Below are 17,777 nucleotides of genomic sequence, written 5' to 3' on the forward strand. Positions count from 1 at the left end.
ATTGCATGTCTATACTACACATCAATATTTTGAAATAATGTTGAGTTGGAGGACTTCTTTCTTCAACTCATGGTAACCCTCATTTCATGAGGAGTAAGAAAAGTGGAAGAAAGACTGTTGTTCCTTCAACTTTCTGTTGTGTAGACAGCGTCAAAAGCAGATTTCAGCTTTTTTTACTTCAGCTATGCAATTGATACAGCTGAAGTTGTATAGTTTAATTCAGCTTTAACCCAGCTGTGTAGACATACCCTTAGACTGCTTCCAACTTGCACTGTATATATTAAAATGGAAGTATATTAGGGTTGTTGATGAATTGCAGTTAACTCGTGTGATAAGCTCAGAAAATCATGATGAAAATATTAATAGCAATTAATTAGTTTTAATCGCATGGTTAAACCATAGCATACAAATTGAAATGTATTAAATATTTTTGGATTTTTTTTCTGTTTTCAAATATGTTAATTTGTTACATTGTAAAATACAGAGTACACAATTCTCAGTTTATATTATTTAAAAAAAAATATTTGCACTGTAAAAATGATAGATAAGAATTTTTTTCCAATTAATCTCATACAAGTACCATAAAGCAATCACTTTATCATGAAAATGCAACTTACACTGTAGATTTTTTTTATTACATAATTACATTAAAAAACAAAACTATGTAAACCTTTGAAGCCTACAAGTCCACTGAGTACTCCTCCTTTTCAGCCAATCACTGAAACAAACAAGTTTGTTTTTATTTACAGGAGATAATGCTGCTGGTTTCTTTTTTACAATTCACCTGAAGAGAGAACAGGCATTTGGCCCTTTTGTAGCTGGCATTGCAAGGAATTTACGTGCCATATATGTTAAACATTCATATGCCCCTTCATGCTTTGGCCACTGTTCCAGACAAGATGCTTCCATGCTGATGATGCTTATTAAAAAATAATGCATTAATTATATTTGTGACTGAACTTCTTGGTGGAGAAAGTCTCCTGTTTTACCCACTTTCTGCAATATAGTTCATATTTATGGCAGTAATACCATGTGGCACATGCTTTCAGAAGTCTTAAAAGAGCAACACTCAGATGTGGAAACTACAGTCTGAATCACTGAAAAAGAAAATCAACTCTCTGCCAACAGCGTCTGACTCATGATGATGATGAACATGTCAGTTTGCATTGCTTTGGATAGATATTAAGCAGAGCCCCTCATTAGCATGGATGTATGTCCTCTGGACTGGTGCTTGACGCATGAAGGGACATATGAATCTTTACCACATCTGGCACCTAAATATCTTTCAGTGCCAGCTACAATGGTGCCATGTGAATGTCTGTTCTCACTTTCATGTGACATTATAAAAAAGACATGGGCAGCATTATCTCCTGAAAATGTAAACAAACTCATCTGTGTGACTGACTGAACACTCTCTAGGATTGAGTGAACTTGTAGGCTCTATAGTTTTACATTGTTGAACAGTTATTTTTAATATAATTCTACATTTCTAAGTTCAAATTTCATAATAAAGAGGTTGCATTACAGTACCTGTACGAGGTGAATTGGAAAATTTTATTTTTGTTTTTTAAAGCACAGATATTTGTAAGAAAATAAATACAAAAGAAACATTGTACATTTCATGTTCTGTGTTGTAACAAATCAATATATTTGAAAATGTAGAACACATCCAAAGTATTTAAATGGTATTCTCTTTTTAATAGTGCAATAATCACATTTTAATAGGTTTATTTTTAATGACTTAATAGGCCTAAAATAGATGTATGTATATACGATTAGTTTACTCATACTAATTCACAGTCTTCCAAGTGAGACAGGTACCTGTAGAATTTGTAGAAGCCAACCGATAACCCTTAGAAATGAAGTTAGAGCCTTAAATAGGTATGCATCCTTAAATAGTTATGCTAAACAGGTAAAATGTCTTGTTACTGGACAAAGAAACATACCATGATTTATACAGTGGTATGCTAATATCACTCTTCTTATACCTGTGTGAAGAACTCCATTATTTATATTTACCTGAGAGAGTCTAAAAGTCTATTTCTATTTTGTAAGTTTTAGTGGGGCACCTATGTTGAACATTACTGCCTTCTAATTTAAATATGCTTTGTTAAAAATAAACATAAAACTGTCAGACACTAGACTTGCTATTTAATTAAATATTTTGTATATATGTAACTCCATTATTTCGTGGATAAATATTTCAGTTTACTATAGATTTAGAAATACTGAGTTTTGTCAAGTGTTATCAGATAAATGGAGAAAGTGTCTCTTGTCTCATTTTACCCTAAGGAAAAAAATATAATTGAAATGATTTCTTATATCACTTCTGCTAGGTTATCACATTCTCTAATAGTGAGATTTTGTTTTGTTTTCTTCTAGTTGACTGCAAGATCGCTCCCTGCTGTGCAGTCTGATGAGAGACTGCAACCTTTGCTGAATCACCTCAGGTAATATGTTCTTGTGGGTAAGATCTAAAGTGTAAATTGGCCTGGCACTGTGGCTGGTTCTTTGGGCCCGGGAGGATCTGTTAAGACTAGGTGAGATCGGGTTTTATAACCTTTCACCTATGTGAAAGGTCTGGGGCTGATTGTGGTGCGGGGAAAGCTGGGGTGTCTGAGGGGTTTTGCTCATGAGGCTTCCTGCTGGCTAGATTGGCAGCTGAAGTGCTCTGTGTGACTGCTTTGTGGCCTGTTTGGGAAAGGTCTCCAGTTGAGGGCTGTAAGTAGCCCTGGTTTCAAGCAACTCGGCACCGCTGAGGGTGTCAGCTCAGGGCCAGACCAAGCCTGGTCCGTCATAGGATGCTCAGCAGTTCCATGAGCTGATGGATTGCATGACATCCATGTTGATCAGTAGCCATGGAGAAAACATCTCCTCTGATGCTCAGGATTTGTGGTGATATCTGGAAGAGTATGATGATGTTTCTAATTTTGATTGGCTATCAGTTGCAAGACTATTCTATCTACTCCTACTCTTGCCAGCCTATTTCCAAGAAGTCAGACAAATAATATCATGAAAAATCCTACAAGGATATATATTTTCACTAAAGATGTAAAGGAGTAGTCAACTAGTGGACTACCTGATGAGCAGGAGCTTATTGGGTAGCACTATCGACTATTCGCTCATCCCCTCGACCCCCACATTTTTAAAGGGAAGCCATCAGGAGATGATGCTGGCTGAATCCCTGTTCCTGGATCTCAGCACTTGTACCAGCTTCCCTTTAAAAATGCAAAGCGGCAGTGTGGGTGGGTTGGTAGATGGATGGATGGATGGATGGATCCAGGAACAGGGATTCAGCCAGTGTCCTCTCTTGCTAGTTTCCCTTTAAAAATGCAAAGGAGATTGTGCTGAGACCTGGTGCACTGACACTGCCGTCCCTTAATTGACTAATTGAGTAGTTGATGGAAATTCCATCCATTACTTGATTAGCCAATTAATCACTTCTTAACATCCCTAATTTTCACACACACTCTATATTTAGTTCAGTGATGACAATGCCTACTGCCAGTAGCAGGCTGAGGTCTTGATAAGTACATTCCACTCTAGCTGATGCAGAAGGGAAGAAGAATACTAATTTCTTAAGTAGTAAGATGTTGCCTTTTTCCTCTTTTGGAATTAGGGTAACAGATTATCAAGCTGGTATGGCTGTCCATCAATTCCACTTCTGGAAAAGACAAGAACATTTGTGCAGAACCTCACAGATGATCCTAGTGGAGGGTCAGAATGTGGCAAATGTGCTTTCCTAGGGCTGTGTCAAAACACCTTGGGCTTTTCTGATAGACCACTCACTTTTGCTGTTACACTGAGGAGACCTGTTTGGCCATTTTGGTTTCTCTTCTCTTGGTCTGGATACAGTAATGAAGGTGAAAGAGCTCCTCAAAGTGGATGATCTTTTCAGGAATAAGATGGATGAGTTGCTGGGAAAAGCCTAAGGAGATAAGAATGATGGCCTGCTCTTTGAATCTGACTTTCATTCTCTGAGGTTGCACTCAAATAGAAATGATAGTTGGCTTCATACTTGGAATATAAGGTGAACTTTGTCATTTTATCTAGAAAGACTGAGCTCTTTAAGTTATCTGCTCAGCTTTCTATCTTTTATACTGACAATTTCTATGTGTACAGTTTCCATATTGATTACTTTTAGCATCACAGAAGTGAACAAGGTATCAAAGATTGTTCCTCCAGAGGGACTTTTGGCCCATTCAGCAATGGCTCAAGCTACCTCAGTGGCATTTTTTAGGCATGTGGAAGCAGGACTAAGGGAGAGGGAATTTGGGTGGCCATTTCAGGGTTTGTCAGTAGCAGAGCAAGAGTCTGGTTCACTCTGACTCCTGCTAACGCGAGAGCTAGAAGAGACGTCTCTCTGTCTCTCTCTCCAAGATAAGAGTGGAATGCTGACCTCAGTGAGAACCTTGAGATAAGACAGTGTGTGATGGGAATTGAGTGGGCAGGGAAGTAATTGTTTAATGTTATATGTAACGGAAAGGTATATATATATTAGTTTTAATTGTTTTGTATTTGAAGATCCACTTATGCTGTCTTCCCTTGCAATATTGCTCGAATAAACTGCCTCTGGCAACTTGTTGCTTAAACCCAACGCAGAGTGAAGGCTCGTTATCTTCCACGGGGATGTCCCCATTTTGGCATTTATAGGGCTTCTTCTTTGTCTTCTGTGCATATTATAACTCAACATTAAGCCATCACATCTATTTCAAGATCTAATGCAAACTTGGAAAAAGTGATTCTACAGTCTTTCATTAGGTGGATTCTGAGCCTGCTTGTGAAGCACCTGAGTGATAAGTACATGTGCGGTCACACAGAGAAGAATGCATTACTTATCTCTACTGTAACTGTTCTTTGAGATGTGGGTCACATGAGTATTCCACAATCCATCTTCTGAACTCCCTGCATTGGAAACTTGAGTCATAAATTCTGGTGAAAGACCTGAGGGGACAGGGTGTTTGAGAGCCACTACTTTCATAGCCATGGGAGGAGTACCAAGAAAGCACAAGGTATGTGCGCAGTCCCAAGGGGTACTGCTACAGAAAGAATTGTGGTATGCTGCACATGCACACAGTTCAATGAAGTAGGCATTTGTTCATATCTTGATGAACAACAGGTACACATACAGGTGAGTAACTGTTCTAGTGTGTTATTTTTTCATTAAAACATCTTTGTAGGATTATCAGGAGTGCTCATCAGTAGTATAACTTAATTTCCACTGAATTCAATAGTAAAACATTGTTTACCGTAGTGGGAACAAATTTAGTTTAACACTTACTGTTTTTGAAAATTCCACCTACCGGTGGAATCTAATGATTGAGAATTTCATCATTGACCATTTTTCCCATAATTTTTATAGACAGGAATAGTGTCTATAAATGAATAGTGTCCCTAGCTTCTCTGCCAGAGCTGGGAATGTATGACAAGGAATGGATCACTTGATGATTATCTAGCCTGTTTATTCCCTTGGAGGCACCTGACACTGGTCATTGTCAGAAGACAGGATACTGAGCTAAATGAATTCTTCACAATTTTACTTTGCAGAAGCTGCACTTTGCTTTTCTCCTCACTTCTTTGCCTCCCTCTCCAACTAGCTATTTGGCTGCATTCTCACCCTCTCAACTTTTCTGCATTACTACCCCAACCTCCTCCCACGTCCAAACTCCCTCTCGTACCTCCTCCCCACACCCTCTTCTTCCGCACAACTCCCTTCCAGATCCTGCTCTCTTCACCCCGTCTTGCACTCTGCTCCTGCCCAGATCCTGCATCCCTATCCCGCTTGCTGGCAGCCCTGTCCTACACACCGAACCCTTCATTTTTGCCCCCACCCGAGAGCCTAAGGAGATCCACAAAATCTACTAACTTTGAAACTCCAGAAAAGTAAATCTGGTCTATGGGAAGCCCAGAAACTCAGTCCCCCTGTCCCTTTCCCTCACTCCTATTGGCTGGAGTGCCAGAAGAGTGAGGTTGGGGGGTTTTGGAGGAGGTGTTTTTGCTTCTCACTTGTGCGGTCTCCAACTGATTTTTCTGTGGGTCAGTGGCCCCCGACCTAGAAAAGGTTCCCCATATCTGCCATAAATAAAGGAAACATTGAAACCTTTTCTGTTGGACATCAGTAATAATTTTCTTTATTTAAAATGAAGTTTGATAAATTAACATGAGAAAGTTAAAACACTTAATATGTTTGGATTAATTTAAATTAAACCATTCTCCCTAGCTGCAGCTGGTTCAGAAAAAATACGATCACCCTGCCCAACTTGCCACAGCCCCCTCCTCCTCTCGGCATGCATATCTGTAAATAGAAGTGAATAAGTTAAATCTTGGCATGCCACTTCTAAAAGGCTGCTGACCCCTGAGTTATAGTATAAAATTGGATTTTAGAACTTGAGAATCAGGCTTTGGCAGGGAATAGACAGATGACCTAATAGGTCTTTTCCATTATTTATTTGTATGAATCTGTGATTCATTTTTATGTCATCTTGCTCACAAAAATGAAAGGTATTTTACTTTTAGGCTGCCATCTACCTTCATCTTACAAGCTAAAAATAAAATATTGCTGAAAGTAACTTTGTGTCAGACAAATAGCTTTATCAGGAGACGAAAGCTTAGAAATTATCTGAAAAGAGTGTACAATTGAAGGTTATATAAAATTGGTTGCCAATACATTGTATGTTCTATGACAGCGGTTCATATCTGCTTGTGAATTTTAAATTAGCCAGCCTTCACTTTCAGCACAAGTTCTTTTAGCTGACATTTACATCTACAGAGTCATTTTTTTAAACAATTCCTTATTTTAATGAATGGCCCTCTTTTTTTTTTTTTTTAATGTCCATAGAAATAATTTTGTAATGTAGACTTTATCTACAGGTGAGATACTCTTTCTTCCCTATTGTACTTCACTGATGCTTTTTAATGCTGATTGGACTGTAGTGAAATAAGAAATCACTTTAGCTAAACATTTATTTTATTTTGTATAATGCAGGACTGTCTTTAAGTTTTTGCAAAACATACAATAAACCTTTAAATATTGAACATTCTGAGTTGTACTTTTAATGAGAAATTCCTGAGCCAACAAAATTGAAGAGGAACTCATCTGTACATATTATTCTAACATTCTAATATGACTGTACAGAAACTGAAGCTTTGCATGTGTCAAACATATTAAATGGAAGTGAAGTTTTTGTTTCCCAAATTAACTTAAGTTTACATTTAGCTTTCTGTGTTCAGTAACACATGATCTCTTGAAGTTCCTCTAATACAAATATTCTGTAGGAGGGGACTAATAAAAGCAAAACAAAATGAGTGTTGAACTGTCTTGGGCAATACCAACAAATGAATATGTGACTGTGTACTTAATCTTAACATGTGCAGACTTGGAAAAGCTAATGTTAAGAGTTTATGAAGCTAACTTAGTCTACTTACCTGACTAACCTAAACCAAACTAAGAGACTATTAGACAGTAGTTTAGGGACTAATTTAACTCCGAACTCCTGCAATTCTTCATTCCTTTTTTTTCTTTTTTGCCTCAACTCGAGCCTCGCCTCATCCATATTCACAAAAATTAGACGTGGATATCCACATTGACATCCATGAAAGCAGATATCCGCAGATATAAAGCAGATACCTGTGGATTTGCAACACTCTATTTATAGGCTCAGATGCTTGGGCCCTCATTCTATGCCCACAAACTAGGGTATACTTACTCCAAAGGCTGGACACACATGACATGCTTATATCTGTATTGATGGCTTGTACATATATATTAATGATTTTAGATCATTCTCACTTATGTTACTTTTATGTCGTTTTTTGTTGTTCTTGTGGTGTACTTGTTAAGTTTTTCAGGGTTCTCTTGGAAGCCCCTATACCATGAAAAATCTTACCACTAACTATTGAGATGAAAGGTATCAAGCTTACACAACTTGTCTTTGATATCTGTGTGAAGGGTCCCAGACATATGTAAAATAACTTTGCTTTAGCTCAGCATTCAGGATATAGCCTGTAGGTCTCTTGTGTTACAGCCAAATTACTTTAATATAAACTTATAAGCCTACTGTAATAAAAAAGTAATTAAACCATAAGAAAATATATGTAGATATCTATAGGCAGGTTAGCCCTATAGGCTACAGAAATAGATAAGGAAGTGTTGTTTATTCTTCATTACACAAGAACTAGGATAAACTTAAAAAACAAAACCTGGTCCGGTAGCACTTTATAGACGAACAAAACATATAGATGGTATCATGATCTTTCGTGGGCACAGCCCCCTTCTTCAGACGACTGGAGTTCTTTCAAAAAAGCTTTTTTTTTCCCCCCCAAAAGAACCATGTCTAGGCCGCGTTTTCACTTTCGAAAAATGCTTTTTCAAAAAAGCGCTTGGAAGCATATATGCAAATGAAGCACAGGATAGTTAAATCCGTGCTTCATTCGCACTTTCGATTTGCCTAATTTACATTCCTCTTTCGAAAGAGGAATGTAGTTTAAGGCAGCCCACCAACTGCTTTTTTTTGTTTTGTTTTTGCAACCGCTTTTACCATTCGTCTGAAGAGATGGGTTGTGCCCACATAAGCTCAAGATACAATCTACATGTTTTGTTAGTCTTTAAGATGCTGCTAGATTATTTAAATTTTCACTATTATCTGGATGGCCTTGGATGTGACGACTGATTTAAGACCTTCCTACCACCCGCTGTTTAGAAAAGTGTCTTAGTACATATATTTGAACTGTCTAGCCTGTGGAGGTCCTGATCCCTCATTAGTGTCTTAATATGCTTCTGTAATACAAATACGCTAGAAATGATTTATTGTTTACATATAAGAAGTTCTTGGGCTTATGTATTCAGACTAGATGTTGGTTTGGGACATGATGGTATTGTATGTAGTGTTTTGTAAGGTAATTAGGGAGCTCTGCAACATGGGAGAAATACATAGTGGAGACAACTAAAAGAAAAATGAAAGTGTGAAATTTGAAATCATGGGAAATGCATATTTTATTGGTTCATGACCTGACTGGTAGCATGAATAGCACTGAAACTGTGTAGAGCCCTCTACAGGATTGTTTGTTTTTTTGCTAATACCGGATAACATAAATAAAAATGTTAGCATATAAACAGACATGAAATGAAAAATCCTCCAATAGCAATTCCTGGGCATTGCAATCTGGCAATGTTCAGGTTTTGTTGGGCCACTTCGTCAGGCCCAGCCGTGCAGCACAGGATCCGCTATTGCAGAATGAGTGTAGGGTCAGCTCACTCCTAAAATCTGACTCCTATCCTCACTGGGAGCAGGACTGGAATCCCTTCTCTGAGAGAAAGTTATCTGCTGGCTAGAAATAATTGACTCTAGAGATTCTTTAATCAAAAATAGATATATTTTTAAAATAGGAAATCTAAATATATACATAATAAATCTGAGACATTCAAATGAAAACTAATTTTGATCTAATAGTCTTTCATTGGCAATACATCTGCAAACTTCTTGTCATTTTTGCTTTTGTCACCTGTTTTCACTCTTCTGGACTATATTCTTTGTTGAAAAAATAACCTCTTTCTTTGATATTCTAGAAGCATGAACTAACCTTAAATTTAAGATGTTGCTACAAAAATAAAAATGGTAATCCTTACAATTTTATTTTTTATGTAAAACCTTGGAAATTGATTCATTCTGGATGTTTGAATGCATCTTCCTTGACGTTTACATTTCTTTATTTCCATTGGGTGCTTGCTGTGTAAATTGGGATAAATCTGTTAGGCCATGTTATGGGAAAACTCTAGAATAGCAAGGAAGCAATTAATTATGAACTCCTCTCAACTTGTTTTGCTCAAATACTGATTTAATTTAGATTTATAACTGGACCACCTTACTACTTGGTAGTAGGTTTTCATTTTTTTATTACTGTGTTAAATATACAGATATTAGTTTGACTTGCATGTTGCACTCAAAATAAAAATGGACTCTTTTATTAATTTTTGAAAGTACTAGGTGCTTGTAGCAATAATTTCACACAGTTGTGTTCCAATTTCTTCAGGTTATTTAAAAACAAAAGTGAATCATGTTTCTTTGTATTTCCCACTATGATGCTTTGCAACTATTATGGTAATATAAACAGGAGTAAATTATAGTTGTGGCATAGTATAGCTTAAATCCAGGGTTAGAGTGAGGCCAACCTGCTTCACTACAAGAAGGCTAAACAGGTTAATGGCCTGGTCCAGGCCCTGCTTCACTGAGAACACACAGTTTCGAGGCTTAGGCCTATGCTCAGGCCGAGCTAGCAATTATTACACCAAGGCCCTGTTTGAGTGGACAGTAAGCTTTTTCAAGTATTCAGCTCTATGCTTAGGCCAAGCAACAGTCAATATGGCCAGGTCCTAGTTCAGGGTTGGGCAGTGAACAGTTAAGGATGAGGAACAGTCGGGTTCTCTCACTCTGGTGGAGAACTAACCAACGTAGTTGTTCTGCCCAGAAACAAGGGAAGACTGTCACCCATGGATTGGTGTGGTTGAGTGGGGGAATGCAGGCCCACTCACTCGATTGAGTCCTAGCCCAGGGCCACTAACAGTGGCAGACCCAGCTGTCCTGACTGCAACATACTGACTTGTTCACTGGCATTGCTTCAGCCAGACCACTGTCGGCTACCCTGGGCTATTTCTTCATTCTCCCTCTGGGCATATCTTACTTAGTGGCAGTTCCTCTGGGTCTTTGGGGAATGGAGTCTCTAGAAGGGCTTGCAGTTACTTTGGGTCTGGATTCATCAGTGGTCCTGGCAGTCCTGGCCAATCCTCTGCTTCCTGGAGGTGAATGCCAGCCTCCCACTTCAGGAACTCTTGGAAAGGCATACGGCTCCTTCAGCTGCTGGGGCCCAACTTCTGGCATCACCCTTCTGCTTCCTGGGGGTGAGGCAGGATTGATACGTTGGGGTGGTTTTCCCCTTCTGAGTCAGAGGGAGGCCACCCTGCCTCATCACACAGTGCCATTGCTATTATAATGGCTACAGTAAATGTGATACAGCTTTCAATTAAATTGATTTTTAAATGTTTTGTTGCATTCATCCATGTAATTATATTTTAGTTGCTAATATGTTTACATGATACATATTTTGCAATAATTGTGTACAGCTGTTCCCCGACTTGCGAACACACCAACTTAAGACCATCTGTACTTATGACCAACCTCCCATTATAATATTTTCAAGTTGAGAGCCATGTATGTCAAGTTTTTCGAACAGCGCATTTAAGAGTATTTCCGACTTATGACCAAATCGAGTTACGACCACGTGTTCGGAATGTGACCCGTTCGTAAGTTGGGGACTGCCTGTATAATGTTGTTGCTTGTGCAAAATATATTTCAAGTAGTTTCAGAGCTTAGTATTTTGTATGGGGACCTAATTTCAAAAAAAGAAACTAAATATTGAACTACAGAATTTTTTTGGAAACCTTCCTTTGTCCCATCACTCTTTTTTTTTTAAATAATGTTTTTCTCTCAGGTGAGGCCTTCCATTCACTCTCTCTGAAAGCATCCTTGACATAGCATTGTGAGGTAGATAATTTATTTTATTGTGCTCATTCCATAGAGAAGAACACTTTTTCTCCTAGAGTCATTTTATTCTAGGTAATGCTACCCAGACCTCAGTGGCTCAGGAGCCAAATTAGCAATCATGATTATACAAAAGAGTCACAGTTGTGTGAATTCATTTTTCATTTACTATTATATATACAATTCTCCCAGCAAAATAATTTACCAAATATTATTCTATCAATTGCATATAAGAACATAGGAATGGCCATATTGTGTCAGACCAAAGTCCATCTAGCCCAGTAACCTGTCTTCAACAGTGGCCAATGCCAGATGCCCCAGAGGGCATGAATGGGGAATCTTCACACAATCCCTCTCCCATCACCCATTCCCAGCCTCTGACAGAGGCTGAGGACACCATTCCTACCCATCCTGTCTAATAGCCATTGATGGATCTAACTTCCATAAATTTATCTAGTTCTTTCTTGATCCCTGTTAAAGTCCTAGTCTTTACAACATTGTCTGGCAAGGAGTTCCACAGGTTGACTGTGCTCTGCACCAACATCATTGGGTTCTTGCCATCAGTTGCGGGCAATGTGATTGTGGTCCCCCTAGTCCTGATATGGATCTCTGAGGCAAGCACTGGTCCTTTTACTATTGGCATTGATTGTCTTCTGACCAGTTGTTTTAATTGATTCAGGTCACCAGTGCCGTGGGAGCATTCTTGTCCCCTTGGCACCGACTTTGGTTCCCGAGCCATCAGTATTGGCCTCCCATGCCTGTCACCAGACACCAGTATTGGTGGCCTCTAAGCACTCCGTTGTCCACATTCTTTCTCAAAATCCCATTCTGGAGGGTAGTTCCTCTGGGACCAAATGTTGCTTAAATCTTGAGAACTGGGTAACTGAGTCTGCATTGGCATCAGCAGTGTAAGTGCAGTGACAGTTGGGTTAGTGTCCCTCGCAGTGGCCTTTTTGAAGTACAGGGAGGCAGTGTTCCCTCTAAGCTGCACTGCAGCATGGCTTCACAGGTGATTAATCAGCCCGACTCAGTCAGTAAGCTCCGTGCACAGAGTCCTCAGCCTCTGATTGGGCAGGGCTGATTAATCACTTATGAAGCTGTGCTGCCTCTCAACTTAGCGGGAACAGTGCAGTGTGGTGGAGGTTCCTGTCATAGCTATGCCTCCTTTGCTTCATCCATTGACTTTTGCTTCAGTGTAGTAACTTGGCAGCGCTGGCCTTGATATTAGAGAGATGCTCAGAAGTTGGGAATTATAAGGATGATCAAGTCCCCCTCCTTTCCCACTGGTGGTACAATCTTTGTTCCCCAGATGAGGCAGCCATAAACCCCTCCAAAGTTAGCTTGCCTGATAACTTTAAGGGCCACTGGGTTTTGCCAGCCTGCCTGTTGACTCCAAGGATCACTAGGATGGCTGAAAACTTGGGACTGGAATTGGAGGAGATGGCTGAACTAGTGGACACCTTATTCAGTGTCCTGTCAATCTTTACCTTGTGTCACAGTAACAGTGCATAACTACATCCTCGAGATTGGACATTTGAAGGAAAATTTATTTCACAACCAGTATATAGTTTTGGGTGGTGAATAATTAGGTCCTGTTGGGCTGCTATAACTTAACTTATGGGTCTCCCTCCGTAAGTTCAAAGAGGCCATTCCTCAGGCTTTGACCTACGAGTTCAAAACTGTGGTGCAGAACAGCACCACAGTGGCCCAATGCTCCCTTCAAAAGGCATGGGATGTGGTGGATTCTGCAACTAGGGTGTTTGAGGCACAGCTTCTGGCATCAAACCACTAGACTTTCTCAGTATATGGAACAAAATACAGGACTATGAAGCACTTTAAAGACTAACCAGATGGTTTATTAGATGATGAGCTTTCGTGGGCCAGACCCACTTCCTCAGATCAAATAGTGGAAGAAAACAGTCACAGCCATATATACCAAAGGATACAATTAAAAAAATGAACACATATGAAAAGGACAAATCACATTTCAGAACAGAAGGGGGATGCGGGGGGGTGGGGGAGGGAAGGAAGGTGAATGCCTGTGAGTTAATGATATTAGAGGTGGGGAAGGGTAGATGTCTGTGAGTTAATAGTATTAGAGGTAATAATTGGGGAAGCTATCTTTGTAATGGGTAAGATAGCTGGAGTCTTTGTTCAGCCCCCCGCAGAGAGTGTTGAATTTTAGCATGAATGCCAGTTCAGAGAATTCTCTTTCAAGTGCAGATTTGAATGAATGGCTGTGACTATTTTCTTCCACTATTTGATCTGAGGAAGTGGGTCTGGCCCACGAAAGCTCATCATCTAATAAACCATCTTGTTAGTCTTTAAAGTGCTACATAGTCCTGTATTTTGTTTCAGCTACACCAGACTAACACGGCTACATTTCTATCAGTGTATGGAGACTTCCTTCCGAGATCTTTCATTCTATGGGAATCCTATTGTCTCTGACCAAATAGATGGAAAGTTGCATGGGCTAAGGGATACCAGACCTGTCCTTCACTTGCTGGGTGTATACAAGCTGCAATCAGTGTGTAAATAGTTCCAGCTGCTTCTGCCATCAGGCTTATCAAGGGCAGGTCTGGTATCCTTTAGCCTATGCAGCCTAGAAAAAAGGACAGAGATCCTCCCACCTACTGTTCACCTGCACAAATTGGCCTGGTGAAGCATTATGGAGAGCAGAAGTGCTTGTTTAGCTGGTGTGGTTGGGGTGACACCCACGCCAGTTCCTTGCAACTGCTGTTATTTCCCTCATCCACCTCCTTCCCTAGTATCCATCCTGGTTGCAGGTCAATTTGAAACTTTGAGTCCTGGGCCAGATGCTCATGCCAACCCTTCTTTAGGCTGAAGCCCTAATGTAGTTAAGCTAACATCTTACAGGCCTCAGACCATAGGCTATGCTTTATAGTAGGGGTGGGGAACCTCAGGGCCTGGGGGCTGGATGTAGCCCCTGGCTTGCCTGGATCTGGCCCCTGATGCTCAGGGATTCCTCCCGCATTGGGGAGCCTGGACTGGGCACTCCAGCCCCCCTGCTACCCACTCATAGGGCTGGAGCACACAAAATCATCTAGCCTGGCTTTTCACTTGTGTGTGGTCCTTGACCCAAAAAAACTACCTTGCCTTAGTTTGATTATTCCAAATACACACTCACCCTTAATAAATGTTTGTCAAGCTTATATCTCTGTAATTTTTACTTATTTCTATACCTAAACTTAAATCTGTTTATCACATATTGATTACATATGAATTAACTACAACATTATTCATCCTTTAAATATCTCAGTAAATTTTTTTTTGTCATACCTACATAAAGCTAAACACGAGTCAAGAGTGTGACAATCTTGCAAAAAAAGCAAACATGATTCTGGGATGCATTAACAGGAGTGTTGTGAGCAAGACATGAGAAGTCATTCTTCTGCTCTACTCTGCATTGATAAGGCCTCAGTTGGAGTATTGTGTCCAGTTCTGGGCACCGCATTTCAAGAAAGATTTGGAAAAGGTCCAGAGAAGAGCAACAAAAATGATTAAAGGCCTAGAAAACATAACCTATAAGGGAAGACTGAAAGAACTGGGCTTGTTTAGTTTAGAAAAGAGAAGACTGAGAGAGGACAGGATATCGGTTTTCAAGTATCTAAAAGGGTGTTATAAGGAAGAGGGAGAAAAATTATTGTTCTTGGCCTCTGTGTATAGGACAAGAAGCAACGGGCTTAAATTGCAACAAGGGAGTTCTAGGTCGGACATTAGGAAAAACTTCCTAACTGTCAGGGTGGTTAGGTTGTGGAATCTCCATCACAGGAGATATTTAATTAGAGGTTAGGTAGACATCTATCAGGGATGATCGAGATAGTGCTTGGTCCTGCTGTGAGGGCTAGGGACTGGACTTGATGTCCTCTCAAGGTCCCTTGCAGTTCTAGTATTCAAAATAACACCCCACCCCAAAAAGTCATCAGTTGGAAGTGCTGCTGCAGATGCTTATCTTCTCTCTCTCTCGCTCTCTCTTTTTTTTTTAAACATACCTTTGGTACTTTTGCATTCTTTTCAGTATTTTAAATAGTGACTTTATTTCCTTTTTTAAGGATGTTTTCACGAGGGTGTCTCAACAGTTTCAAACTCAGAACCAATATATAAATATTGAAGACTTTTCCTCCAAAAAATAAAAGAACCACAAAAATATTTAGACTTGATTTTAATGTTCTTTTTAATTTGTTTTTGAAAACCTGTAGATAACTATCAACAATTTTATTTTCTTATGTCTATGGTTTGCATGTAAAGTTATCAGTTCCTAAATTTAATTTGCTACAGAATTTTCTACAGAAGTTCAGTTCCTGCACTTATAAAATTTTCTTTTTTAACTAACTAAACTAAACAGCTTATTTCCTTTTTTCTTTCAGTCATTCATACATTGGCCCAGATTATAGCATACAAAAAAACACTGGGAAAATTTCACTGGAACTCATTGATGCTGTAAGTACTTTGTGCTCATCATTTGTTTGCTGTATGTTCCTTGTTGCCTTACACATTATTAAAAATAATTAACAGTTCATTCTACCACCTCTTATGGTAACTTTGGCCTTTCTTAAAAAATTCTTTGCTCTCCATATCCATAAAAGCTGTGATGAAACTTTTTTTTTCCTCTTTAGTAGTGGCTTTCAAACTGTTTTCAGGACCAGTTCAACAAATTGTCATATAGAAGCTAAAATGAAGCAACGTTAACTTAACGTTCACCCTGTTAGAAATTAGAGTGGGATTATTTGTGAGTTGGTGTTAAATATTTAATTCTACCTCCAGCTTTTTTCCTTATTCATTCTGTAGTCAATTTCTGTTTAGTCTGCATAATTGGTCAGTTTGCCTGGGTTCTCTTTCCTTTTTTTTTTTTTTTTTTTTGATCTTTCAAATAACAAAGGAGAATATCTTTTTAAAATATGGATATAAAAAAGGATTATTGTGAGTTGGGCATACTCTTGATGTACAAGAGCTAGACAAATCAACACTGAGTGCAATATCAAGTTCAGGATACTGAACTGGCATTAATATGAAGTCAGATGAGATGATCTACTACTGTGTTCTGGCCTTAGATTCTGTGACTCTTTGATGCTTAAACTCACATTCTCCATTTTCCCTGTGGTATAATTCTTCAAGTAGCTACAAGCAGGCATAAGACCCATTGTAGTAGTTATGCAGTTTTTGTTGTTTTTGCTGGAAGAAAATGATCAGTTACACTTTTGTTACCTAGTAGCTTTCCCCTTGTGTATTTTATGTTTTTGTCCTTGGATTTTTGGAGTCAAGGGCATATTTGATTTATTTGTGTAGTCCCCTTACTAAAGGGGCCTCTGTTTTATTCTAAAAAGACCCTGTGTGCTACAATCCAGACTACAATTCCCATGAGCCCTTGGAACAACAGAGGTAGGAGGAACTCTTGTGAGAGAGAGGAGGCTCTCTCCATGTGCTTGAAGAAGAGGCCTAGCACTAGGCCTAGCACTAGGTCTGGGACTCTGCCTTGCAGTTTGGAACCAAAGGGGGAGCCAGGCTGCTGCCAAGGACATTGACCCAGTGCAGGGGCTGTTGGAGTACAGCTACTACATGCCTGTTGGAACTGGGAGTTAGCAGGCTGCTTCCTATAGGCACAGCATGAGGCAGTGAGTTTGGGCCTTGCTGGAAGAGTGCTGCCTGGGACAGAGCTGCTGTTTAGCCTGGACCAAATCCTCACTACAGCTGCAACATCAGCGCGCCAACGCAAGCGTCTGGGACTGAGTCTAAGGGTGTGCACACTCTGGGGTGGAGTAACTGTTGTCTAGCTACATAAGCTTCAGTTATTGTTATGTGTTTTGTTAATGCTATTCCTTGCTAATCTGTTAATCCCTGTGTAGTTAAGTAAAGATTGTTTATTTTAAAGTATTCTATTAGATGTATATGATTTGTAGTTGTTCTGGAATTAGATCTAGCTTCATGTTGGAATGAGTATATTCCTGGAGGCTCTCAAGGCACCAGTGTGTGTACAAGGCCAGCCAGGTGTAGGCACCGCCACTTTACATTCATTGCCAGGAAGGGACTGCAGCAAGGGGGTGGATAGGGATTTCCCCAGCTAAACACCATCACCCCTGGGGTACTCAGGATCTCTTTTGGGTTAAAACGCCAGGGGCCCAGGCACACCTGTGAGTGTGACCTGCTCCCCAGTAACCCGGGGAGGAAAAAGGGGGTTACATTTGTAATCCAGTGATTATTGTATATGCATTTTATTTTCCCCAG

General features: G+C 39.6%; 1 protein-coding gene across 6 annotated transcripts in view; it reads left to right on the plus strand.

Annotated features, from left to right (window-relative positions):
* The window catches only part of PRIM2 (DNA primase subunit 2), a 226,769-nt gene that overhangs the window by 123,930 nt on the left and 85,062 nt on the right, over positions 1–17,777 (plus strand). For 5 of the 6 annotated variants that reach the window (XM_075923673.1, XM_075923677.1, XM_075923676.1 and 2 more), the window contains 2 exons: positions 2,383–2,450; positions 15,923–15,995. In XM_075923673.1, coding sequence (XP_075779788.1) covers positions 2,383–2,450; positions 15,923–15,995 — 141 coding nt within the window. Of the gene's footprint in view, positions 1–2,382; positions 2,451–15,922; positions 15,996–17,777 lie in introns of those variants that run through there. The other variant, XR_012902557.1, reaches the window with a different exon arrangement.

The sequence above is a fragment of the Pelodiscus sinensis genome, chromosome 3, assembly GCF_049634645.1.
Source record: "Pelodiscus sinensis isolate JC-2024 chromosome 3, ASM4963464v1, whole genome shotgun sequence".
Lineage (NCBI taxonomy): Eukaryota > Metazoa > Chordata > Testudines > Trionychidae > Pelodiscus > Pelodiscus sinensis.